Here is a 26,070-nt window from a genome sequence, read left to right on the forward strand (position 1 = left end):
ATTTCGACGTCACTCTCAAGCGGAATTTACGGGTTTTTTTTACTGTTTTCCTTCTAGACTATTAGCGACAGTCTGTCCTGATCGTCGCTTGCCAACAGTGGCAATTGCATGAACAATTTGGGATTGTTTTCTATAAAGTTTGATAAAAAATAGGGTGATCTTAATGTTATTGTTTTGATTAGCGATATTTGGAGGGCGGCAAGTGGCAACGGGGCGGCTGCACCGTAACGCATAACGCGCATAGAAAATGGCTGCGGTTGCTAGGCAGACGACATTGTACTTAATGTTTTTCTGATGAAAAAGTGTTGTTTTGAAAGATTGAGAGCGTTCAACAGCATCCAGCCATTGTTCGAAGGTGAGTGCGTGTGAACTGGTTGAAATCGTGGTGTTTTGCAACGTTCACCGTTTGTTCAGTCGATTTCCAGCGCAGAAACACGCGATCAACCTTCGGTCGTTTTGGGTTGTATTTTTCGAAAAAACGTTTGACAAATCCCAATTCACGTCACATTTGCGCTCAGGCTCAGGTCAAGAGGTTGGCGTATTTTTAGATTCAACACCGTGCTCGACCGGAAGCGGGAACCTGTTGGAAAAGTTCGTGTTTTGTGCGGATTTCAAAACATTAATTATGCCCCCGACAGTACTGTTTCCCGTTGTCGACTTACTAATTGACTCGTGAGTGGCGCAAAGACGGTACCAGATAGAGCCGTGCTCAGTCCTCGCACTCGCCAGCTCAAAGGAATGTCGCTCTGAGCATTGAGGCTCTCAGCTAGAAACATAAATAACCCAATTGAGGTTATGTGGCTGCTGGGCTGGCACCTCTAAGAAGGGCAATGTGACTGTGTGACCTGGTAGATCAACACACTGGATCGAGCTAGCTCTGGACCAGGGGGTTGCCTCGACGGCGGTGGGACGATTCCCTCCGTCGTCCCCCAGCCCCCAGGACTGCCACCGCTTCATACCGAACTTCCCCCCAAAAGGGCTGTGGTAGAAAGGTAAGTCCTTTCCTCAGTCAAATAGTAGGTCCCATTTGGGACTGGATCTTGGCAACAAGACGTAACGGTTAGGTATGTAGTATGGTCTTAAAAACACCCACAACGTCGGCAACACGATTGCCAACCTGATGGAATGTTCAGTGTCAATTCGAATTCGATTGCAGTATTCGTGTAGTTTTCAAGGACATCAGGCCTTAGTCTACCCCTTCGAAAACGTGCTCACCTTGTAGAGAAAAATTTTATTAACAACTTTTCTCAATAGTATTTGAAGGGGAAATGCCATTTTCGACTACTTTTCACTCAATTAAATTCACTACTTCATTCATCGTTCAAAAGTTCGATTTTCTTGAGCATGATTACTACTTCATTCTTTGTTCAAAAATTCGATTTTCTTGCGCATGATGTCACCCGGTACCCTCTCGGGTAAAGTGCACAGCTGATCCCATTTAAAATGAATGTAACCCACGCAGATTTTTATAGATTTCTAAAACGCAATAGTTCAAAATTGGAAAGTTATATGAGGAAATGGTTTTCAGTGTTGTATAGCTCAATGCTTTCAAAATCATGCGTCGGACTTGATTTGGACTTATTCCGAAGAAAAGTACCCCAAAGAAGTATTTAGAATTTCCCTGATTTTGAGTGCTTAAGTAACTGTATAATTGCTGAGTTGCCAGATTGTCATTGGTGAAATCTGGTAAACTTATGAATAGGTTTGGTAATTTTGTAAACAAACAACTGAGTATTCGCCATAGCAAATAAAAGAGCCTATAATCTTAGCTGGAAAGGAAACGGGTTAATTTATAAACTGCTTTTGAATGCAGCTACTTGAGAGGTTTTTTATGTTAAATTTGGATTTATTCTGGCCTTTCTATCCCGTGGGTAATGACGCAATTATAAACTCTGATAAAATGTAAAAAAACTAGTTCAGAATTTGAGGGACTTTGCTCAGAATTCGCGATGATTTAATAGCATTCGCAGAATTTTAAGATTCAGTATTGCCGCCAAAAATCAACAATTTAGTGCCATTTGATTGAATTTCTTCTAGTTTTCAGCTTGAGAATATCGTCTATAGATTGTCAACTTGTCAACTGTCAATTGTCAAGTCACTTGCTCCAGTTTAGAAATTTTTAAGATGAATGTGCAGTTGGCAGGTGAACTAAAATTTGTAGCCCCAATTTTTACCAAGCCGCCAAAAATCAGAATTTGGCGCCATTTGATTGAAATTCTCCGGATTTTTAGGTTGAAATGTCTTCTATACAGGGTGATTCAAAATTGGCGTGATCGTCTGGAGGTGTTGTCTGGCGCTGTTATAGGAGTACAGAAAAAAAAAGAAATGAATTGTTATTAAAAACTGAGAAATTTGCAAAAAACTATATCAGAAATACAGCAGCAATGTTTTTCAAGGTAATCTGCCTAATTAACATTGTGCAAATACTTGTTGCTTCGTAATTATTTAAAACTCCGGTAACCATGGAATGATACAGACTAACAATAAGATAGACAAGGATAAACGCTAAATTCAACAAGATTTGTTGACGAAATGTCAACCTGTTCTCATAACCTCGTATATCGGTGTTTAAAAATAAACCATACGACACCAAACATTTGAATGGTTAATTCAAAACAAGCTAGTGCCTGTGTAATCTCCTTATTATCCACTCTTATCAAGCAGCTTCTCGTATTCAGTTAATTAACACCTGCTCCATTTGTATCTCCTTGTGCTGTGTGTTCCTCGGTATTTATTTGTGGCTTCGGAAAGTGTCAGTTATTGTGCTCTGAGTGCCCCTGGAATTTGAAGCAAAGATCGAAATTTTTCTTTTTGAATGCTTAAGTATTCCAATATGCTACCAATTAAACATGGGACAATTTCAAAATAAGGCTTAATAACAAAGTTGAAATTCGATCTTCAACTGTTAATATCTTCTAGAAATTTTCAGAAAAAACATTTTCTATCTTTTTCTCGTACTCCCCAAGGGAGCATCTATCACCCCTTAAAAGGAATGACGCCAATTTTGAATCACCCTGTAGATTGTCAAATTTTCAAGTTGCTACTTGCTCTAGATTAGATGTTACGAATTTTTTAAGCAGAGTGTGCAGTCGCTGGCGCTCATCTTTCGCCCAACCTATACCAAGCCGCCAGAAATTAGGATTTAGTGCCATTTGATTCAAATTCTCCGGGTTATAGATTGTGAAATTTTCAATTTGCTTCTTGCTCTAGATTAGAAGTTATGAATTTGGGCCACCAAAAATCATAATTTGGTGCCATTCGATTGAAATCCTCCGGATAGTCAGATTCAAGTGTCTTCGTGTATAGATTGTGTAGTTTTCGATTTGCTACTTGCTGGCAGGTGAACGCTTATTTTTCGCCTAATTTTTACCAAGTCTGCAGAAATTAGGATTCAGTGCCATTTGATTCAAATTCTCCAGGTTTTCAGACTCAAATGTCTTCTATAGATTGTCAAATTTACCATTTGTTACTTGATCTAAATTAGAAGTTACGAATTTTTTGAGCTGGATGTGCAGTGCTTGGCAGGGGAACCCTCATTTTTTGCTCAATTTTTACCAAGTCGCTAAAAATCATAATTTAGTGCCATTAGATTAGATTGAAATTCTCCGGGATTCCAGATTCAAATGCCTTCTACACATTCTCAAGTTTTTAATTTGCTGTTTGTATTCATTGGAAGCTACGAATTTTTTAAACTGAGTGTGCGGTTGCTGGCAGGTGGTCGCTCATTTTTCGCCCAACTTGTACCAAGCCGGCAGAAATTAGTATTTAGTCCTATTGGATTCAAATTCTCCGGATAGTCAGATTTAAGTGTCTTCGTGGATATATTGTGAAATTTTCAATTTGCTGCTTGCCCTAGATACTAAACTGAGTGTCCAGTTGTTAGCAGGTGAATGGCTCATTTTTAGTCAAATCTCCGGTAGAATGAATGAAATTGTCCGGGTTTTCAGATTGTAGTGTCTTCTGTATACTGCAAAAACTTAAAGTAGCTACTTGCCGTAGTTTGCAAGTAATACTGTTTTAAGAGAGACATCAATTGGGTTTCCCCGATTAAAGCTTACGTGTACACAGCTGCCAAAAATGAGCATTTGGATCGTAACATTTTTAGGGTCGTGTTTTCGAAGGACTGAAATTTTCAAGGCGCTACTTGCGATAGCTTCGCTAAAAGCGATTGTGTGGAATCATCCATTTTAAGACTTTGTTTGCTGCCTCTGAAGATTTTAGAAATACAATTCTGGTACTTTAGGGGGCAAAGCTCTGTGATATTTACTACCAAAAAATGTGCTTGTAAACAATACATTGATAACATTTAGAAATGTTTTCCGGGCTTCTGACCGGCCGTGAAAGCCTTCATAGTCTGATAATACATTGATAGATTTTTCCAATTTTTCATCCACTCAACGGTTTTGATAAAACTGATTTCGTCATTTTTAAGGGACTCGTGTAGGGAGCTTATTCCTAAAATGTTTTACAAATTCTGATATAGTTTTCACTCTCCTCTACAAGGAAGGAACCTCTCTCATGTTAGGAAAGGAACGACTATACAGGGTGTCCCGGAAAATGTGTTATCCATTATTATGAAACATAAGTCTGTCAGAAAAGAAAAATTTGCCAAAAAAGAAGCTACACCTTCCAATTCTGTTGCTCTGAAAGCATTTATTCTCAATGTTTAATAATCTTTGTCATACGACTGCATTGGAGACATTTTCAGCGTACATGCGCGATGCTAAAAAGGTTTTGGAGACATTATCCCGGAATAAAAATGATAGCAATTCGTTCTAATTTAGTCAACTTGCATTTTTGTGTCTGTTTTGTAAAAAAACTATCAACAAAGCAAGATTGCATAGAAGCGATTTCTAGTCCATGAACTGACAAGTTCAAATAATATTACAATAAATATTTAAACCAGTCAAATTGGGATACGTGACTCGATAAATGATTGCATTTGATAATATCGGCATGAATCTTGAAAGCATGCGATTTCTATGAAAACGTGAAGAGTTAGATAAAGGATCCCTTGATAGTATTCGAAGGGAAATTAAAATTTTCATGCGTTCCTGTCATAAAGTATAGGGTGTTTTTAAATTTAAATTAAGCACGTTATTACCGTTCAAATCGTGCAATTGTTTGAACACAATGTTGGGACAACCTGAATCTTTGAGTCTAATTTTAGTAATTTGCTGATTGAATTGAATTGACAAAACGGCATCTATTAGTAGCCGCAAGGTAGAATTTGGTTTCGAAATTTGAAATGGGTGTTGAAAATGTAACCTTAAGAAAGGGGGGCTTTATTTTCACAAAAATATTTTAGGAACAGTTAGCTTTAACTAAGATAAACCTTAATATAATTTAGGGGTTGAAAACTTTTTTTGCGATTTGCGGTTAAACGTGAATTCCTCGCGGAAAACGTTCAATCGCAGAATTGTAGAGAATAAAAAATCTCAACCTTTTGTTTAACTCTTTTTGACGTAAGGATTAAATTTTTTATTCGGCATCAATGTTTTAATTGACATGAAATTTTGTAAACGCCCATGTCTTCTTTGGTGCTGAATAGGCATGATTTAGTTTTTCGTAGTTCAGAAGGCGGCTAGTTAATTTTTCACGAGATTTTAGAGATTATCTCTGACCAATAGACACTTTCGTATCATCGTACAAACCGATACATCGGACACAAGCTTAACATTTGACATTTGATCACGCTCATTGTTTACATGTCACTCGAACGAGTACTTGTTTACGTTTTGCAGTGCCCCATCCGTACTTAAGTCAAATGTCAAATATTCGTTTTGCACCCGGCCTTACTTTGTTTGTTCGCGAGTTCAACTACCGATGGAGGCGCTGCAAAACGTCAAATTACTCATTGCCGAGTGTCAGTTGAGACTTGTCAGACTTGTCTATCTCTTGGAGTTGGTAAACAAGCGAAAAGTGAGTGTTGCATTTGTAACAAAAATGAAAAGCTTGCACAAGTTGGTTAGAACAAAACGAAACAAATCACCAATGTCAACAAAACAACTGTCAAATTACTAGTTAACTGGTAGTTATAATTTTAGTCACCAGGGTGCGTTTGCACTTTTGAACTCGCGAATACACGTCTATAGAGCCCTATTCTGTAACTTTTCCGTCAAAAACTAAAGGCCTTCAAAAATTGTTAATGGTCTGTTATATCGCAATCGACTGATTGCTATCCGGTCTATGTAAATTTTGACTTCGTTAAAAATGTATTTTAGCGGAGTCCGTTAAACTTTCTCAACAGTAGTAGGTGGCAACATCGAAATATTCCCTAAGTTTATAATCTTGATAACCTAAAATTGCCTAAAGTAAAACCTCGTGCTGAAGCAAGACTTGTATCTGTCTCAAGTAGTTGTCTGTTTAATTTGTTTTTTAATTTAAGAAGTAAAATCATTATTATAAAAATGCTTAATATTATGTAGAAACCTCAACAATATTTATAGACGTTTTCCTGCTTTTATTGGATCATAATTTAGAACACGATGTTTAAGTAAATATCTAAATCGTGACCTTAGAACATTTTTATTTCTACAATATGTCTAGCTCTTATGTGTTCATTAAAATTATTTTCTGTGATCTTTTCCCTATAATTTTCGAACGGTGTTATACGGAACGGTTGTAAGGGGCATGCAGTCGCCCAAAGAATTGAAACCTAAAACTACCCATGACAAACTGATCTTCCATATTGCTTATAATTCTTGAAGATTGCCATGCTGCAGAATACAGAATCACGTGGGCAGACAAAATGAAACATTGAATTGTGCAAAAATCCATTCCGAATTACGTCCGTAACTTCTTAATAACAACCAACAGTTTGTTACCTCAACCTCATCTTCCAGTGGTATTTTGTTAAACGGAAAAATGAATTAAAATTTTTTCTCAGGAATATTAAATCGATTACTGGTGTCTCGAAGGCTTCGAGGATGAAAGCGAAGTTGTGACCTGTGGAACTTTTTCCACAGATTCCGCTTATCAAATCAAACAGCAAGGACAACATTTGATAGTACCTATCTTGTGTGTGTACCTAGTGTGTATAAATTTAATACAAATTCAACTGTTGTACTGAAACAACTTCTTTGAAACACTTATATTTGATATTAATTTGTCAACTGGTCCGCTTAAACTTAACGGCTACTTTGAGGATAGCCTTTAAAATAAGCGGCCGCCCAACATTTATAACGGATTTAGGTTATGTATTTAACGGACAATCGAGTTACAGAATACCAATCGAAAATTAAGAGGCCGTAAACTTTGTAACGTCCGTTAACTTTTAACGAAATGGTTACAGAATAGGGTTCATAGTCGTCTTTGTCACGCACCGGAGAGTCATTCTTTCATCTCCCTTATTGTATACTTCTGGTCAAAAGCGATTAGTCAGAGATAGAGTGTCAATAGTATGAAGATAGAAGTGTGAAAGTTCTGAGCTAAGGGAAACCTGTCGCGAAGTATTCGATTCGGTTTAGTGTTACACGCCGCTTCCAGAAAGATCTTTGAGCGTAGTACTTCAGAATGCATGCGTTTTTTTTCCTGCACATTGTGCGCATGTGCGGGTAGGTTCTGGCGTGCTTCAACCAGGGTTGATCGGTGCCAGTTTGTGGTTGAAACCCGCCAGTAAATTTGTCTATATATGTTTTCGGATCCGAATTTTATTTACTCACCAATGATTCCAAGTGCGTATTTCAGGTTGCGGCGTCGGATTGAATCGTATCGGAAGCGACAGACTGACTGCATGCCGCGTTACGATCAGTCCTTTTCGGGACTGTGTGAACAGAACCTACAGGACACGCTACATTTGAAGCAGCGATTTTTGGACACCAAAACGAAACGAGTGCCCAAAACCAAAGAAAAGAAACAGGATGGAATTCAAAGCAGCGTTCATGTGGTAAGTTTCTTCTCTCGCTTCTTCGCTTTTACTTGATTATTATTGATTAATTGAGGCCCGCTTGCACCACTAATAAATAAGCATGGCTTTTCGGAAAGCCGAGCTTAATTGTAGAGATCGTTTGCACGGTTGTTTAAGCCTGGCTTAAGGATCGAAAAGCTGGCTTCAATGACGGCTTACGTCTGCATTTGCAAAAATATAACCTTACATTTATAGGTGCATGCGTGCCTAATGGTCGTATTTATAGACATTAGGCACACATTATTCCAGTGACACTGAACACTCAAGTGACTGTCATAATGAAAAATGCGTTTTATAGTTGTCACTTCGAGATCAGCTGACGTGTAAGAGCGACTTGGAATGTGGAGTGCAGATATTTTTTTCTTAACCGCCCGCACCAGTCCTGGCTGATTGCGCTTGCGCGTCTCTCTGCCGCGTTGCCGGTTTGATATTTCCATTGCGAACGAAATTATAACCTCAGAAAAACACGGATTCTTGTGGATTCTAGCACGTTTTTAGTTCGGTGGCTGTTGCTGAAATTTATGCTAATTCCATCGTTAGTGATTTAAACAATTAGTTCCCGCAGTAAAGATTTGGATTCTTGTCATGGATCTTGTTTGTTTTTTATTGTTTTCTGCTTTCTAAAATAATGAACAGATATATTCAAATGTTGTCTATGATCTTCACTTTAATTATACAGGGTTATTCACGCTATACGGCACGGCCGTTTGCGGCTAGCCCGTTTGTTTTTTGCAAAGTATTATTTGATGAATCCACAGACAGACAAATACACCAAATAATGGTTCTGTGCACCATTTGGTGTTTTTTTTATTTAAAAGGTTAAATAACATATCGACGATAACATAAAACAAAGGCAAATTATTTATAACAAATGTTGGAAATGTTGACTGTCCATTTCCGATACACTATTTGGTATTAGAAGTTGTATTTGTACCGAAACGGCGCAGATGTTATGTGGTGAGATATAGCTGACATTTCGGCTGGAGCTGCTACTTGAGAATTGGCGCATAGAGTTCGCCACACGACTTTCTCTGAGGTTAGGCGTCGCTATTCCAGCAGGGCCAGGCGGTTAAAAACCAAATATGTGCATAGCGGCAACATGGCAGCGGGACGCGCAAGCGCAATCAGCCAGGACTGGTGCGGACGATAAAAAAAAATATCTGCATGTGGACTATAGGACCCTTGAGCTTGTTTGTAACCTAATCATTCTGGCGCCAAACCTTCTGTCATAGTTGAGTTAAATAGACGTTGAGTCACACGTTTTGTTAAATATATTATTAATATGGACGATTCGGAAGAATTTATACAATATGTTGATGGAGAAATGCACGAACGGGTTCCAAAGAGATGCATACGAGATATGCAAGATCCTTTCCAGCTCCACGGAGAGCAGAAACTTGTTCAGATATACTATGAACTATAAAATGGCTTCTACCTCAAGTGTCAAAAGTCACTCAAGTCGTTCTTCTATAAGTGTCTCTCAAGTGCCACTTGGCACTTGGACTATAAATACGGCCATAAGACAAGTGGTTGCGTGTTTTGTTTAGTTGTACGCGTGTTTTGAAATAGCATAATGGACATTTTAATATATTTGAGGATAATGAGAACAATATAGCACGTGACATGAATGGCAATGTTCATTCAATGTTCAATAACTATGGCCCACTACAACTTCAACAACAGATTATAAATTATTTTTCAAATTTATGTTAAATTTGGTGATTAAAAGCAATACCACTAAAATAGAGCCCTTTTTGGTAATTGTCTGGAACACGATATGTTTTGCGCTGGCTACGCGCAGTCGCGGCCTTCACACAGCCGAAAAATCGAGCCGCGTTGCCAAACTGCCACCAAAGTAGAAAATCAAAATAAAAAGAAAGCATTATCTCAAAACACGAAAATCCGAAAATTGTTTATTTGGGAAGGCACGACGCAAATAAGATATAAAATAAAAGACATGCAAAATGAACAGTGAAATTTTTCTATGTTGAAGTATGATGACCGCGTGCTTAAGGAAGTGGTAATCATAGTACTGGCAACTGCGCGAAAAATTTGGGCTAGGACGCCGGCGCAATGAGGCAAACCATCATGGCGGCCTTTGTTTTGATTTGAAAATTTCTGTATTTCAGTGGGTGAAAAGTAGTGGAAAACGGCATTTTCTCGAAAAATCTATAATATAAATGTTGTTTGTTATGATATTTTCTATCAGGTGGGCATAGTTTTAATCGGCAAAGCGATAGTTTTGATAAATAGTTTTAACGTTCAATTCCATCTTCATTATTTCCATTCTTTTTAATTCCTCTGTCCTTTTCTTGGAACTGGCGAAAGAGGCTTTTAGAGCTGCTTGGTGCAAGCGGGCCTGAAACTATGCAACAAAACCTTGACCAGTGCGTTTTGTTGTTTGCGCTCATCCTGTAGATTTCATAGCTTTCGTCTTATCAGGAATCCGTATAAATAGTGCAACTCAAGTGCTTGAAACGAATAAATCTCGGAAGTGGCTTCGGCCGTAATATACATTAGCCATGCAGGAGATAAAGGTCTTTGGCTTTGTAATGGCCACGGTGACTCGTTCGCCAACTACCAAATGAAAGCAGCACAATTGTGTTGGATCACAGCAACATTTACATCATGCAAATGCCTAGGATATTACTGTGTTTACCTTGCTAACTGTATCGTTGGTTGATTCGATATGGACGAAATGCATCGGAAAATGCGCCAGCTAGTTTCAAAGGTCACCAATTCACAAATCGCGGCCATTAGTCCAGTTTCTTCATTTGCTCTCTAGGTACAAAGCCGTTCAAAACCTAAAAGCATCTAGTGATTTCGTGATTTGTAATGATTTTCTGTGAGTTCAAGCTTTTTGGCAGTGACGTAATAATTGTGTCTTAAACAAACATACAGATCTTGTCTTGCATCAAATTGTTTCAATTCGCGGACTTATGGAAGAATATTAGAATTACTGATTTGATTTTTATGCCAGTGTTTTCGAATTTTTTCATATGCATTTTCTATTTGGTTTTGTTCTCGGGTTCATAAAAAAACCCAGCATGTTTCATATCTGAGTGAAGCTGGCCCCACGCAGGATGAATTTCTTACAAACCAATCTCTGACATAAGTAAATTTCAATATGGTGTCTCAACTAGTAACGTCACTGTCAAATAGGTTGGACGGACTATAAGTGTTTTCTGGTTGGTTCAAATAGCTGATTGATTGTCGCTCAATAAACGGTCACCGTCGTAGCGTCGTCGGACCTTGGAAATAACAATATCTAGCCTTGCATAATTTGTTTTACTTAGCAATTCAGTCGCATTTTACATAAGTCAAAGCGAACTTATTAGTGCGGTTGAAAGGTAGGAAAAAAATGGAACGGTTCTGCGGGATTTGTCGCTGTTTCTTTTGATTTTTTAAATATTTCTTCTTGCACAAGGAATTTCAAGAGGTTTTTTCCGCGAAAATTGGATTGATTTTTGTGTCCTGTAAGATTTTCTTTGCCCTTATTTTGCTCATTCAGAGCACATTGAAATATATGTTTTGTTGTTCATTTATGTGGCGCAAGGTGATGGGAACAGTTCGAAAAGAAAATTTTGGTTATTTTTTACGGCGTAATTTTTACATAATTTTTTTTCTCGTAAGCACGGTCTCATATAAAAAAGTTATTCTTTATAAAATATCCGGATTGCTGAAGGCTTTTTTTCGATTTTCTTCCATTCTCATTCTCATTTCGGGCATTTTTAGAGATTTTATTGAATTTTCGCTTGAAGAACCTGTTTTACTTCCTTCTCCCCTACTGCAGCAAAATAGTTTTCCTACAAAGATGAAACACTGTCTGTCACGCTGTATAAGGAAAAATTCGGAAACTTTTCTTACAGGGAAATGTTGGAACATTTTTGATTGTTTGAAAGTTTTTTTACGGACCACTTTTTCAACACGGAAAATTTTTAAAATTCACATTTTAGTTTTTTTTGTCCGGAACCAGGCCTCTTTTTCTTTTCTCTGAGGTCCGTCCTTGGAATCTCGCTCGAAATTCATATTTTAATTTTTTTCATCAAACGTCCGGCTTTTCCAAAAACCTTCAAAACTATTTGATGGTTTTTGCAAAAAAGTCCAAAACGCGTTTTGAAAAAATCTGAAATATCTGCAACTTAAAAATCGGAGAAAGTCCTCGTGCACCACTGGACAGACATAAGAACGATGGTATTTACTTTTTCTCTACAATTAATGAAGAGCGAGCCACTGGTGGTTGTTAGTTTTAGGGCCAAATTTTCTTCTTTTTGGCTCAAAATTTTTTTTTTTCATGTTGTGAAATTGAGTTCAGTTGGCATTAAATGTGTGAAAAGAACCAAAAAACTCTTCTATTCATTATTAAACAATTTCGCATTTGCTGGATTTTTGGAAGCTTCAACACCATAAGGAATTGTTTAAAATTTTCGACTCCGCACTTTTAATTTTTTGTCCGGAAATTCACATTTTAATTGTTTTCGTCAAATTGCATTTTAATTTTTTCCTCTCAAATCAGTCGTCCTTTTGAGAAAGCGGTTTTTCATAAAACCTCGACTTGTTCCAAGGTACCACGTGGCATTTTTTTTCAATTAATCGTTTTTAAAAAATAATCCAAAAGTTGGTTTTCAACAAAACCTTCACAGCTGCAAAACAGAGAGCGATTTCAAGCGCGCCACTGATAAAGTTGATATTCACTTTTTCTATGAAGTAACGGATACGGGAGCGACTGAATTTTTGGGATTTGGGAACAAATTTAGACTGGGGTTTCAAAAGGAATTATTTTCCATGTTGTCCGATTGGGCCCAATGGGCGTTAAATGTATACAAGCAACCAAAACAGTTCGCCTGTAAAAAATTATTTTTTCCTGGAATTTTGGGCGGTTTTATTGAATTTGGAAGTTTCACCGCCATAAGAACCTGTTAACCTTTTTTTTTCCGTATTTCAAGGAATTTTTTCAAAAAAAATCGAACAGTGTATGCCGTAACGTAACTTGTCCACATGCCACGCCCTGTAAATGGACATTTTGCAAAACATACTTTAGATTTTTTGTCCGGACCTTTTTTTCTCTCTAATTTTTTTCTCCCAAACCAGGCATCCTTTTGGAAAAATTGGCGATTGATGTTTTTTGAAAAAAACCTAGAAAAACTGTGATCAAAAAATCTTCAGTCTTTGAAATTAAAAAAGATGGTGCAATTCCGACCGCGGCACTGGATAGAAGGGGACAATGTCCAAAAAAAAGCCAAAGGTTTTCCACGCCAGCGCAATTTTTTTGAAAATCTAGCGTTCTAAACTCAAAAACTGAAATTAACCAGCAAGGTTTCGTACACATCCAGGCCAATCCTCAGGAGTGCCGCAGACGTTCCGACCAAGTCCCCATATTCATGAACCCCCCTGTATATTCTGCAAATGTTCGTGATGGCAACAGAAAACCAAATGAATTACCAGACTAGGAACCCAGTTGCATTTAAAATCGCATTCTTATCTTTCCCGGGTCTCAGTCAAAGTGTGAAGTAAAAATTTTGAACACCGTTTATTTCATTACGTTTCGGCGAGACAACAGCGCCATCATCAGATTTAAAATTTAGATAAACTACAAACACCAATTCACAATTAAAACATGTTGTATAAAAACTATAATTTATAAAGTTTTAAAACATTCATCAGTTTTTGAGGGAAAAAAATCCTTCCTTTTGGGAGAGCAAAACACTGGAAAAACTTACCTCATGATTGGTAACAATCAACGTTCTTTTAGGTCTTTGCCTTCTTCAAACCATGTATGTATTGAGAGAAGCAGAAATAGTTTTAATTTTTCACCAGTGTACCGGGTGTTCCATACTTATGGCTTTATTAGGGTTTGGTAAATGTTGCTAAGGTTGTCGGTATCTGATCTGAAATTTACTGCTTTTGCATGTTTTTTTATTTGTATCATTTCTTGGATTCTTCTTTTATGATAATTTGTTTCCCTAACTAATATATCTGCCTTGTTAAAATCAAAATTATGCAACATTTGGTGTGCATGTTGTGTTAATGCTGTTTTATTTTCACTAGTATTTCTCAGACTGTATTTATGTTCAGTCACATTTTTTTCCCTCAAAAACTGATGAATGTTTTAACACTATAAATTATAGTTTTTATACAACATGTTTTAATTGTGAATTGGTGTTTGTAGTTTGTGTAAATTTTAAATCTGATGATGGCGCTGTTGCCTCGCCGTAACGTAATGAAATAAACGATGTTCAAAAATTTTTTACTTCACACTTCGACTGAGACCCAGGAAATATAAGAATATAATAACAAGCACACGCAGTCAGGAAAATAAATCAGAATTTAAAATCTCAATTTTTCCCAGTATTTTGGCGATTTTAAATGAACGGCCGTGTTGCACTGATTGTGCATGTGTGTGTGTGGTTTTGGGTGCAAGTTGATTCGGGAACCGTTTTGGGTGCATGCAAATGATGAATTATGTGGGTGATTGGCCAGATCCAGTGATCGCGGTCTAGCTAAACGATTTTTTTGCTGTTGGTTGCACATTAAGTGATCGGTACCCGTAACAGTCGGTACGCCGCTCGCCGCCACCAAACCGTTACGACAGCGTCAATGCTGTTGCAAAATGTGTCGGTCGCCTACAACGATTATCACCAAACAGTCCTACATAAAAAAACCGACAATTTTACTATGTAAATGACGTAATTATCGTAAACAGTACTGCACAGCGGTAAAACAACAGAACGCGGTCGGTTATTAGTAGCAGAGATCGGGATTCGCGTATCGCGTTGCAGGTGATTCGGGTACTGTCCGCATGGTACCACCTTGTATATGCGCCGGGTTGCCGCGTTTGGGTGCCTCAATTTAAACGGTGTATTTCCGCACGTTTATCAGCTGGTAAAGTTGAATTTAAAGTCGCGTTTGTGAACGATTATAATTAGACATTGTAATGTAGATTTTTTCAGAACTGAATCATTTGTTTTTGGGTACCGATTCGTGAACGTCATCGATACAGGGCAAACGGTTCGGTTTTGGTTCGATATCGTTGTTATTATCAATTGGCGATAAACAAAAGTGTTTTCCTGTACAGGAATTTCGGTGAAACGTGCGTGATTTAATAAACGGCCGTAAAAAAGTGACAACCATGGTTCCAAACTTGGTGATTTCCCCTTGGTTACAACAGTGACAACAGTCGATATGTCGTCAGAAGAGGATGACGACGAATTCATCGAACAGGTACCAACTTTCCAAATTTCCCACCCACCAAAGGGCCAATCAATCTGCAGGTTGGTTCCTCATTTATCGGTTGTTTCCACTGCGGAATGTTCGATTTGAACGCGTTCGGTTCGGCCATTTGAACTTGCCATAATCTCCACCGGAAACCCATTCCTGCATACAGAATGTCTGTAGAAGTTGGTAAACGGAAGTCGAATATCCGGGCTTTTAGTCCATTTCAATGCTGATTTTTTGCACGCTTTCTCCCCAAAGTTTGTGCAGTGCTGGCTGTTGAACCAGTCACTCAAAGTAGGCTAAAACTGCAGTAATCTAGGTGCTACCTATTCGAATTTACACAGGATTTTTTCAATAGATTAGTGAGCTTCTGACTATTTGACGAAAGGAGGGTTTTTGTGGAGACACAACGATCGTTCAAAGTGGGTCTTACTCAGTGGCGTAGAAGTTTTGGGCAAAATATTCTCACCTAAAACACTTAATTTACACGCAATTGGATAGTTTGTTTAGCACAATCGACGATTTTTGTTCGCGTAAACGGATATAAAATATACAGGATGTCCCTGAAATGTCTGCACGCCCCTGCGGAATTGGCCCAAAATAGGTGAATTTCTGTCATTTAAAATCAGGGCCAAGAACAATTAAACAAATCAGTCTTGTAGAAAGTCAGAATTGCGGGCTTATTTTTTCCTTTGGAGGAAAAGTGAACAGTTCAACTTTTCTATGGGTTTTGAGTTCTCGCCACACATCCAGTGGCAGGCTCAGAATTTCAGTTTTTTCAAAAGTCATTAATCGGAGGATTTTGGAAAAATCACCACCTGATACACTGGAAAGAGCCGGAGTTTTGATAAAAAATCGTTTTTTTTCGAATGGAAATTTGGTTTGGTAGAAACAAACTAAATGTGATTTTCCGGCAAAAATCAAATCAAAAGTATTTCAAAACCTTATTTCCAATGGTCGGGGGATCTGGGCAGGTTACGTGACAAATAGTGTTCGTTTTTTTGGGGAAAAGTTCTTTGGCTAAATAAGGGAAAAGCAAAGAAAAAATATCAACAGAATCTTATGGCGCTGAAACCAACTTCAATAAAACTCCCAAAAATCCAGCAAAGGTTTTTTTGGGTTTCACACATTTAACGCCAACTGAACTAAATTTGACATGAAAAAATTCCTTTTACGACTTTTTTTTATCCCAATTCAACCAAATTGATTTCTAACTTTCTGTCTAAAACATTATTTTTTTAAACAGAAAATGCTGTTTTTTTTATTTAAAGGCCTTCAAATCATGCAAATGCTTGTCCCTGAAGAATAAAAAATCAATAATTTTATAGTTTGCTCAAGTTTCATGGATTTTCAAAGTGAAACATTGCACTTTGAATGCAAATACTTGTTTCTATGTGAAGCATAAAAATGTATACACTCGTTTAAATTGCACTTTAAAAGTCTGGTGGACTCTTTCTGTCTGGAAAATCCATGAATTTGAGCACACTTTGAAAGAGTTGTTATCCCGAAGAATCGAGCAAAGGATGTTTTTGCCTCTAAATATCGGCTCGATTCTTGTTGGTTTAAGTGGATATAAGACGAGAATGCATATGATCAGTTATTTTATAATAGAATTATTTGCAATTTGATTACAGTGTTGATATTGTTTTAGCAGCAAAAGTTCCTGAAACGGTCCGCAGATGAGTTGGAGACAGGAAATCCCATTGATAATTTCGAGCAGCCAGTTAAGCTACAATGTACCGCTCAGCAACACGGAACAAACCAGAATGAGGGTCTCACAAAGTTTTCGGTAATTCTTTCAGGCTTAGACTTTTACTTCGATTACTCCTAGCCAGCAAACATTGCCAATATTTTCACACTTATGCGGAATTTGTTTTTTTTCTGCTGCAATTGACAACGCTCACTTTGCCGTATCGTTTCGTTACGTTGGCGATTGTTGCCCTTTTTTTTTTTGGCCTGCTTTTTTCTCTGATTAATCTCACGGCTCTTTACATAAAGTCTCCTATTCAGGTGGAAATTGTCCAGCAGCTGGAGTTTACAACGTCAGCAGCGAATTCTCAGCCCCAACAAATTAGCACCAATGTTACGGTTAAAACACATGCGAATGCGAGTGTGAAGAGCGACATTTCGTCGCCCAAAGCCGCCACTCCTGGTACGCCTGGACATGCATCCAAAGCGAATATTGGGCTCGATGTTGGCACTCTTGTTGAATGTGTTAAGCAGGTAAGTTTGGGTTTGAGTTCAGGGTGACCAGGGCGACTGGCGATTTCTTTCGGCTTGATGATTTTGGAGTTTTCTATTAGCCTGCTAAAAAATAGCAGTATAAGCTTTAGGATCTAAACGCCTATGTCTGAAAGCTGAAGCTTAAATCATAAACCTAAGCATATTAGAACCGTATACTTAAATTCTTCTTAAAAGACAAATTCTTTCAATTTCTCTTTAAGGATAAAGATGCATTTTTATGCACATAATATATGCTGTTGGAATTTTAATTCTACTACTGACATGATTAAAGATTTTTCATCAAACGTAACGACAAATCAAGAACGAAATACTGATATTAACATCAAAGCGATTGACTTAGAGTATGAACAAGAAGAAACTGAAATGTTAGACCTACTTCGAGAATTTGATGTTCCTTGCATTAGTATAAGTAAAAACTCCTGGATTTAGAAAAAATATATTATTTGTCTTATTAATATATTTTTAGACACACAAGTAAACATCTACAGGGTGGTCCTCAATTAATGTTCAAAAATGAACTGACATATTGTTTAGGCCAAAATATTGCGTTTCAGGGAAATTTGTTTTATCTGGAAGTTAATAGATTCCGAGACACAGTGTCAAAGTGTAAATACAAATTTCGTTTTTTCTGAATAGATTTTTAACCAGTTTTACTAGTAGCTAGCACAAAAATTTGTGTTTGGAGTTTTTTTAGATCGGTAAATCGTCCTACGGTTGGTAAAATCACATTCTACGATATTTTCTAAACAAAAAATGTGTACTTGTTCTCTAAGAGATATATCTCTAACCGTTTTCGAGATATTTCACATTGAAACATCTAGTAATTTTTTTGAGCTAATTGGATATCCATCTCAAATTAGATATCCAAATAAAAGAATTTTTTTGCGCAAATTTTCTATTATACAAAACTTAGCAAACATTAGACAGTAGTTATTTAGGCACGTTTAGAACTATTTTAAACTTATTTTTGGACACAGTAAAATATTTGAAAATTATTATTTCATAATAAATGTTCAAAATGATCTTTGATTTCAATACATGTACAAATATCTCGAAAACGGTGGGAGATATCGACTTCGAACAAGTACCGATGTTTTGTTTAAAAAATATCGTAGAATGTGACTGAAAACCTCATATGTGATGAAAAGGCAAAAATGTCCTGATGTTTTAAATGGCTCCAGACTATTGCAGCTGGCGCTCTCTAGAAACTATAAGCCAACCAATGGGAAATTTGGATTTGCCGATCTAGGAAACCCCCAAACACAATTTTTTGTGGTACTAGTAAAACTGGTTAAAAATCTATTCAGAAAAAACGAAATTTTTATTCACACTTTGACACCCTGTACCTCGGAATCTATTAACTTTCGCATAAGACACATTTGCCTGAAACGCAATATTTTGGGCTAAACAATATGTCAGTGAATTTTTCGACATTAGTTGAGGACCACCCTGTATAATTTCAAATCAACTTGTTAGAAAAACTAAAGTACTTGTTTAATTTAAACCGTTCCGCTTTGTTTTTGGCGATTTTGTAGCCTACGTTTGGCGATTCTTGGCGACATTTGTCCGGTTGTTTCTCAGTCTGGTCACCCTTTTTGAGTTGACAACTTGTTTAGTTCATTGTTATTGATTCAATTGCAGGAGCCTGATAATGATTTTGCTGATCTGGACCAATGTGCCGCCGCACTGGAAAAAGATGCAGCCAATGGAGGTGCGGGCTTTGGAGATTTTCCCGATCTCATGGGCGACGATACGAGCGACGCAATCATGTCCTCAGCTGCTTTCAACGATCTCATTTCGGACATTAGCAGCTACAACGGTGATTTGATGAAGGACTTTGACTTTGAGGCCAAGCCTAGCGAAGCTGCCAATAGTCTCAAGTTGGAGGAGAAGGACTTGCAGCCCGCCCAAGTGAGCTCCGAGAGCTTGAAGACGACTCAGAGTCCCTCAGAACAGTCCAATCAGGCCAACTACTCGCTGCCGGTGTTTGAAAAGAATCCGTCCGCTTCGGTCTCCAATCGTCTTTCTTACCCGAACATGGACTTTGCCAAGACCGAGCTCAGTCCTGCTGCCCAAACTTTGAAGCAAATGGCCGAGCAACATCAGCACAAGGTGCGTTTTTCGCGCAGTTTTCCAATCGGGAGTTTTGACTCATTGTTTCATTGCAGAATCAAATGGGGTTGAACTTCAACCCGAACAGCCGCGTTCCGAATGCCAGGTCTCCTTATTCAGATTTCCAATTCCAAGGCGATTATGGTAGTCCCAGTGCCAACCAGAACTATCACAAGAACAGTCCCAGTTTCCCGCAACCGGACATGATTAAGCAGGAAATGATTTATCAGGTAAACTATTCGCGCTGAAGACAAAAGCGGGAGCTGAAGAACAGTCATTTTCAGGGCAATGAGTACGATATGAAGCGCAAGCAGATTCCAGCCGCAGGTGTTTATCCCAAACAGAAGCAGTATTCCCCCTATGGCAGTCCCGGTCCAGGAGGGAGCCCAGGGTTTTTGCCTTCCGGGCGCGGAAGTTGCCCGCCCCCGAATGCTGGCCAGTACAACGCTGGCACTCCGCCACGGCCGCCTTCTGGATCGGGCAATGGAAATCCTCAGGGTCCAAGCGGGACTTCGGTGCAAATTAACCAGGCCCAGCAGCTCAATATCAACCAGCACGGGCCCATTCAGGTAGGACGCAATTTTTAGGCGACCCTCATAAATCACTCTATGGCTCTAAGTCAGTTTTATCCCTGAGCCGTAAAGCATTGCCGATCGATTGACCGCTCACAAATCACTAAACTCGCCTAGAGTTTGTCGGCGGGCGATAAATCTCACACTAACTGTATATAAATTATTTGCCACTACTGAAATTCGAGGGAATATACCTGGTGTTCCGCTCTACCACAGTGTGAATGAAAATAGAAAGTTGATTTTAAATAATATTATTTCAGTGGTGAATGAGCATTGAAATTAAGTTTACGGGTGGTTTGAAGTACGCGAAATTCATATCTGTTGATGTTCTTAAACAGCATATCTTGTGTTGAAATTTAAAAAAATGCAATGTGATCAAGTTCTTCAAAACGCACGGAGATATTTTTACGAAATTTTCCAGAGATCAATAGCTAGGGACGACGCATGTTTTGCAAGAAAATAATTTTGTTATTTTTTCCAGTAGCGTGACAAGCGTGTGCAAGTGAAGAACGTGTGCAATTGACTAATTTTGGCATGTGCTATCTTAATCAGGGTTTGCTCGATGTCTTTTCTCTGTAACTAAAGCTTTTTCTTTTGGTTCTTCAGGTCTCGGCTGGACAACATTTGCATCTCAGTGCCGATGTTAAAGGAAATGTTTCGATTGCTGCCCAACAGGGAATGCAATTCACACACGGCGATCCACATGGATCGCAAGGTGGAAGCGCTGGGGCGCAGCAACAAGCTCCGATGTCTTCAGCGCAGCATTCCACTGGAATGTCCAACAACGCGCAATCTACCATGAATCAGGTATGTTTAGACTTGATTAATTGTGCAATAAAAACTGATGATTTAGTGAAAATGATATTAGTAATTTGTAATTTCCTATTGGTTGTCTCTAAAGAGTCTTACGGTAGATCCAAATCAGCCAGTCTTTCAATAAAACCATCGTTTTCCATCTTCAATCTTCGCATAATGTTTCAACAATCGCAATGTTTTTATGTTATTTTCACGCGTTGTTTCTTGTTTTGTAGAACGCATCCCAAATGGGCGGCAACATGAATTCGATTGGTCAACAAATGAGCGGCCCACAAGGTGGGCTGGCTGGCATGCAGAATGCGAGCACCCAACCGGGGATGCCCTCAGGGACAGGTAATATTTTCGGCAAAATAGAAAAGCCGCGTGGTAACCCATACAATCGTAAATTGGTAGGCATGCAAGGTGGGCCTGCAGGAATGCAAGGAACACCTCCTGGAATGGGGGGAATGATGGGCGGGCCCAATATGGGCCATAGTAATGTAATGGGCGGCCATGTAGATTCCTATTCCATGTCGCAAACTCAAACGATCAACTTTACTCAACAAACTCTTAGAAGGGCGACCGGACCGACAGGTAGGCCATATCCAGGTGCGCGGGAGTTGGTGCGTTACCCGCGTTTGTCTCAAGCAGCAATGGGCGGCTCGATGAGCGGCGTAAATGTGCCGCAAATGGGCCCGGTGGGCGGGCCGATGGCTGCCCGAATGATGTCCAATCAGATGATGGAGCAGCAAAAGCTGCAGCAGATTTTGCGTTCGCAACAGGCGATGCAGCAGCAACAGCAGCAGCAGCTCAGACCGCCCCCGCCTGATTACAAAACCAGCGCCGGCCTTGGGCATGGAATGCAGCCGCGATATGGGGGACCAGCGCCTCCCCCTAACATGAGACGAATTCCGCATCAGCCCATTCCGCCTTCCGGTAAGAGATTAGCAACCCTAAAGAGTAGTTGTAAGTTTTTCTATACATCTTTGTTTATTTTAGGCCCGATGATACGCTCGCAAGTGTACATGATGCAGCAGCAACAGCACCAACAGCAGCAGCAACAACAGCAAATGTCCGGCAGAGCGACGTATGCCCGACAAGCCGGACCAATGGGCGGCATGGAGGCCATCCAACAAAACAGCGATTGGCGGCATGTTCTGATGTCCCAGCAGCAAAACGCTAACTTTGTAGCCGGCCGACCGGCTTATCAAGGCAGTACGTCGCATGTTGATCAAAATCCCATTGGATTTTTCAAATTTTCCTTGGATTTTCCAGATGGATTCAACATGAACATGGGCGGGCCGTCAATGCAGCAAATGACGGCGCTGCAGCACCAGCAGCAGCAACATTTGCGGGCGCAGCAAGCCAGTATGGGGGCGCAACAGGGCGGATTGGGTCACATGATGGGAGCACAAGGGGGGCCCATGGCTCAGATGAATTCGATGAATCAAGCGATGCTGCACATGCAACAGCAGCAGCAGCAGCAGCAACAACAGTCGATGATGCAGCAGCAAAATCCACAGGTTTGTCTGATTTCAATTTACATCAGGTCAAAGCAAATATACAGGGTGATAGCACGCGAGGCGCAGACAGATTGAAGAACCTCGGATAAAGTGACAACAAGTTGTAGACTCCAATAGTCTTGGATAACATGGTGAACATAAGGAATTGTTGCCGCTCTCTGAGTTACCGAGTTATAACTCATTGGTTAAGGAGTTTTAAAACATTTTTTCTGAATAACGTTTTACTACTTTGTTAAAACAACTAAAAAAAGTCATGTAAATTTTCCCTGCAACAGAATTGAGTCCAAAGAAACTCGACGAGTTTTCTTGTAAAATCGATATCTTAATTTTTTTCATAAAATATTCAGTTTGGTATTTTACAGTAAAACGTTTGGAAAAACGAGGTTTGTCTGTTTAGAGACAGTGTTGAAATATTAACCTAAAAGTGAAGAAACCCCAGTTTCCAAGTTTTCCAAATAAATTACAGTTCGGCGAAATATTTTTCGAAAAACACCCAGAAATAATTATTACTGTTTTGTCCATAATTCGAAGCGCCAAAAAGTTTTGCAAAGCGGTTAAGGATGCGAGTGTTCCAATAAAATGTATCTTATAATTTTTCACAGAAAATACCTGAAGATTTGCAGTATTTTGAGTAAACCCGAAAAATAATGCGATTTAATGTCATTTTTTTGTAAACTTGCTCTCTGGTCGTTTTTCAAGATAATCCTAATTACTTTCGGTGAAAAAACGTATAAAATTATTTGCTTTTTGTGCCAAATTCGTAGCTGGAAAGGATTTCAAAACTTTTTACAAAGCGACGAAGGATTCGAAATTTATGTCATATTTTTTTGCGGAAAATACCTTAGGATTGTCAGCATTTTTAAGTGAAACTAGAAAACTGAGTGTTTTGAAAAAAACTTGGCAACTTGGCCAGAACTGGAAAATTCTGAAATTTGAAGACATTTAAAAACTATTATTAATAAATGGCCTTTAAAATAAATCTAAAACAAGTAAAAGAAGTCATCAACATTTTCCCAGCAACGAAACTGAGTTACTGCGCCGTTACGTTGGGCGCACCAAGCCATTTGCGCAGCACTGTGCCAACTCCTAAAAATTTACTGAGTTCCCCAGGCCTAGACTCCAAGCTGCTTTAGAACTAGTATTAGAACTTCCACTCGTATGCTCTACTATTCTCACCAGATATTGTGTCAGGATTTTTCTATTTCAACCAAAAAAGGAAAAAAAAATACTCTAAAACCCTTGGAAATGGTTATTGGAGAAAAAATTGCGCAAAACCTAGCTTTATTTGGCAGTTTTCAGGTTGAAATTTAGAGTTTGGGTTCAGAAAGCGCATTTTCGGACTGTTTTTCTTGTTTTTTTGCAAACATTTGGTCAAAACTCCGGAAAACCGCCAATTTGCGCTATTATTTGGAAAAGCTCTTGAGCAAACCCCGTTTTAATTCTCTCAAATGATGTTTTTTTGCAGATGTCTATGACCAATATTCACATGCAACAGTCACAGTCCATTTCCGTGAACAACCATTCGTTGTCGCAGCCTCAACAGAATATGAACAACATGCTGGCCAATTCCAGCGTCAATTCGAATGCACCTGGGAACAGCTTGGCCACGTTTAATCCCCAAGCGACCGATTTCACTTTTGAGTTTCTGGAAAATTTGGCCGGAACGGCTGACGCGGCCCCATTCAGCGACCAGGAGCTGCTCAATTCTTTCGACACGGACGCCGCCTTCAATCTGGACTTTTGAAAACACGTACTGTTTTCTATAGAAAACCGATTGTCTATAAATGAATTTGCTTTGGCAAATTGAACTTTCTTCATTGGTTCAGTCATCATGCCACCGAGTTCCAATATACTGTAAGTTTTCGCAACAATCTTTAACTCTTCGTTAGTGTTTGTGCCTTGGGGCTAATACAATTTTATTAATAAGAAATTATAATGTTTCATACCATCAACATTTTAGCCTAAAAAATCATTGATATCTGGTTAACATTTTTAAACAACGCAATGTAACTTTCCTAACTGCCAATGACCCTGTAAAAAGCAGAATGGAAAACTGGACTGGAAGACTGAAAAAGGAATAAAGTCCTTTTGGTGGAAGGCAAAAAAATTTCTTCCTCAAATTTGTACAATTTTCGCAAGTAAAAATGGCATGCTTGGAGCAAAGTGAAACCATAAAATATTTTTCCGGCCTTATTTCTTGGGCAAATAGAACATCGTTTCGATGTAGATGCTTGAAATTCTGCTGGTTTCTTCTTTCGTTTCGAAATTGAGAAAATAACGAAAAATACACCTCTTAAGGCAGACTGTTTTGTCTTATACACAACTTGAGCGTTTTAGAAGAGAGAGGAGAGAACGTTTTAGGAAGAGAATTTAGAAGCGAAAAGATTCCTTGTGACACTAGCGGATAATTCATCTAACGTATCGACGTCGCCCTTCGACAAATTATAAAAATTATTTCCGGCAGTCTCTTCCAAGCGATGTAAAGTGCAGAATCGGATATTTGTTATGTCGGTCGGAAAGTCGGAATCGGTATGTTGCGGAAACTTGTCGGTATTTGTCGCTTATTTCGACGGTCCCAACGGATGTGAGACGATGCCTGTTGAGTAAATCAAACATCAGAGGTTAAATTTTGGAAAAAAATGATCACAATCACGGACACGGTGAAAAATGTTGATGTGCCAACTTTAAGAAAAACGTTCATTTAAGCACGAAATCCCTGAAAATGGGGATGTAGTTTAGGGGTTGAACATGGTTTTTGCGATTTGCGAAAAACGTTCAATCGCAGTTGTAGATAATAAACAAATAAAAACTTGGCATAACCATCTAACGAAGGGTTAACCGCACATGATTGTTGTAAAAACTATAATTGCTTGGTTTTTAGTCAATATTAGAACATTCTTAGGCCTTTAGGCCCCCAGACGTTTCCACGTAGCTTATTTGAAATGTATAATAGGGAATATATTTTAGTATATTTTTAGAACCAGCGTGCACATGCGAATAGAAGAATGTATTTGTCGACTGAGAATATTCATGTTCAAGTTCTTCTATCAGTATTTTGATGTGTGCGCCAACTAGGAGATCTCTATAGTAATTTTAGCGATTAGTTTTACATTGTATAATCCAGTTTTAGTGTAGGAATCAATATGACAACTTTCCTAGGAAATTTTACGAATGCTCTTGTCTTTTTCTTCCACTCGGTTCTTAGGCGGTTGGTTTATCTTGGATTACATCCACATTCCATTTGTATTCTGTAGACGTTGAAAACTTATTCCATTATGTTCAGTATTTAGACTATGCCTATGTTTGTAAATATTCTTTAAGGTAGATTTACTTGTATAATACTTTCGGATTAGCTGTTGATATATCTTCATAAGTTTCCCGTGACGGACCACTGTTTTATTTTTTATAGGCCCTAATTTATACGTGTACTTAGGAGAATCAAATTGTTATTATCTAATGATTTTTACAGACATACGAGAGTTTATATTGCGAGTATATTTACCAAATGTTTTGCAAAGTTGTTTGCCAATCCGGTATAATTCATCGGGAAATTGCTCCAGTCGATTTCAACCTTAATACAGTTTTTTGTGTATAAATATGCAACCAAAACCAGCAGTTTGGGCGCTCGGCTTGGAGAGTTTCACGGTGAACTCTGTCATATTGCAAATGATTTTCCAGACAATATACTTAATAGTTTATA

General features: G+C 38.6%; 1 protein-coding gene across 5 annotated transcripts; it reads left to right on the plus strand.

Moving 5' to 3' along the window:
• Positions 1-26,070, plus strand: LOC109535978 (neurogenic protein mastermind). 5 transcript variants are annotated; one of them, XM_048670538.1, is made up of 14 exons: positions 1-992; positions 7,690-7,888; positions 16,776-16,913; positions 17,135-17,347; positions 19,010-19,480; positions 19,537-19,710; positions 19,765-20,049; positions 20,659-20,859; positions 21,084-21,201; positions 21,262-21,441; positions 21,496-21,783; positions 21,847-22,062; positions 22,123-22,370; positions 23,836-26,070. In XM_048670538.1, the coding sequence occupies exons 2-14, from the start codon at positions 7,736-7,738 to the stop codon at positions 24,112-24,114; spliced, it is 2,964 nt and encodes a 987-aa protein (XP_048526495.1). In that variant the 5' UTR covers positions 1-992; positions 7,690-7,735; the 3' UTR covers positions 24,115-26,070. The 5 variants fall into 5 exon arrangements, with proteins under 5 accessions (XP_048526495.1, XP_048526511.1, XP_048526505.1 ...); XM_048670554.1 differs by having other exon boundaries at positions 16,779-16,913; XM_048670548.1 differs by having other exon boundaries at positions 3-992; positions 21,499-21,783.

The sequence above is a fragment of the Dendroctonus ponderosae genome, unplaced genomic scaffold (genome assembly GCF_020466585.1).
Source record: "Dendroctonus ponderosae isolate FM_Combo_2020 unplaced genomic scaffold, Dpon_F_20191213v2 Dpon_F_20191213_1, whole genome shotgun sequence".
Lineage (NCBI taxonomy): Eukaryota > Metazoa > Arthropoda > Insecta > Coleoptera > Curculionidae > Dendroctonus > Dendroctonus ponderosae.

Excerpts from the sequence above, each read along its gene's own strand:
- LOC109535978 (XM_048670538.1), top strand. The coding sequence starts at position 7,736 with ATGCCGCGTTACGATCAGTCCTTTTCGGGACTGTGTGAACAGAACCTA. Across the intron at positions 7,889-16,775 it reads TTCAAAGCAGCGTTCATGTG|CAGCAAAAGTTCCTGAAACG; the intron begins GTAAGTTTCTTC and ends ATATTGTTTTAG. Across the intron at positions 20,050-20,658 it reads ACCAGCACGGGCCCATTCAG|GTCTCGGCTGGACAACATTT; the intron begins GTAGGACGCAAT and ends TTGGTTCTTCAG.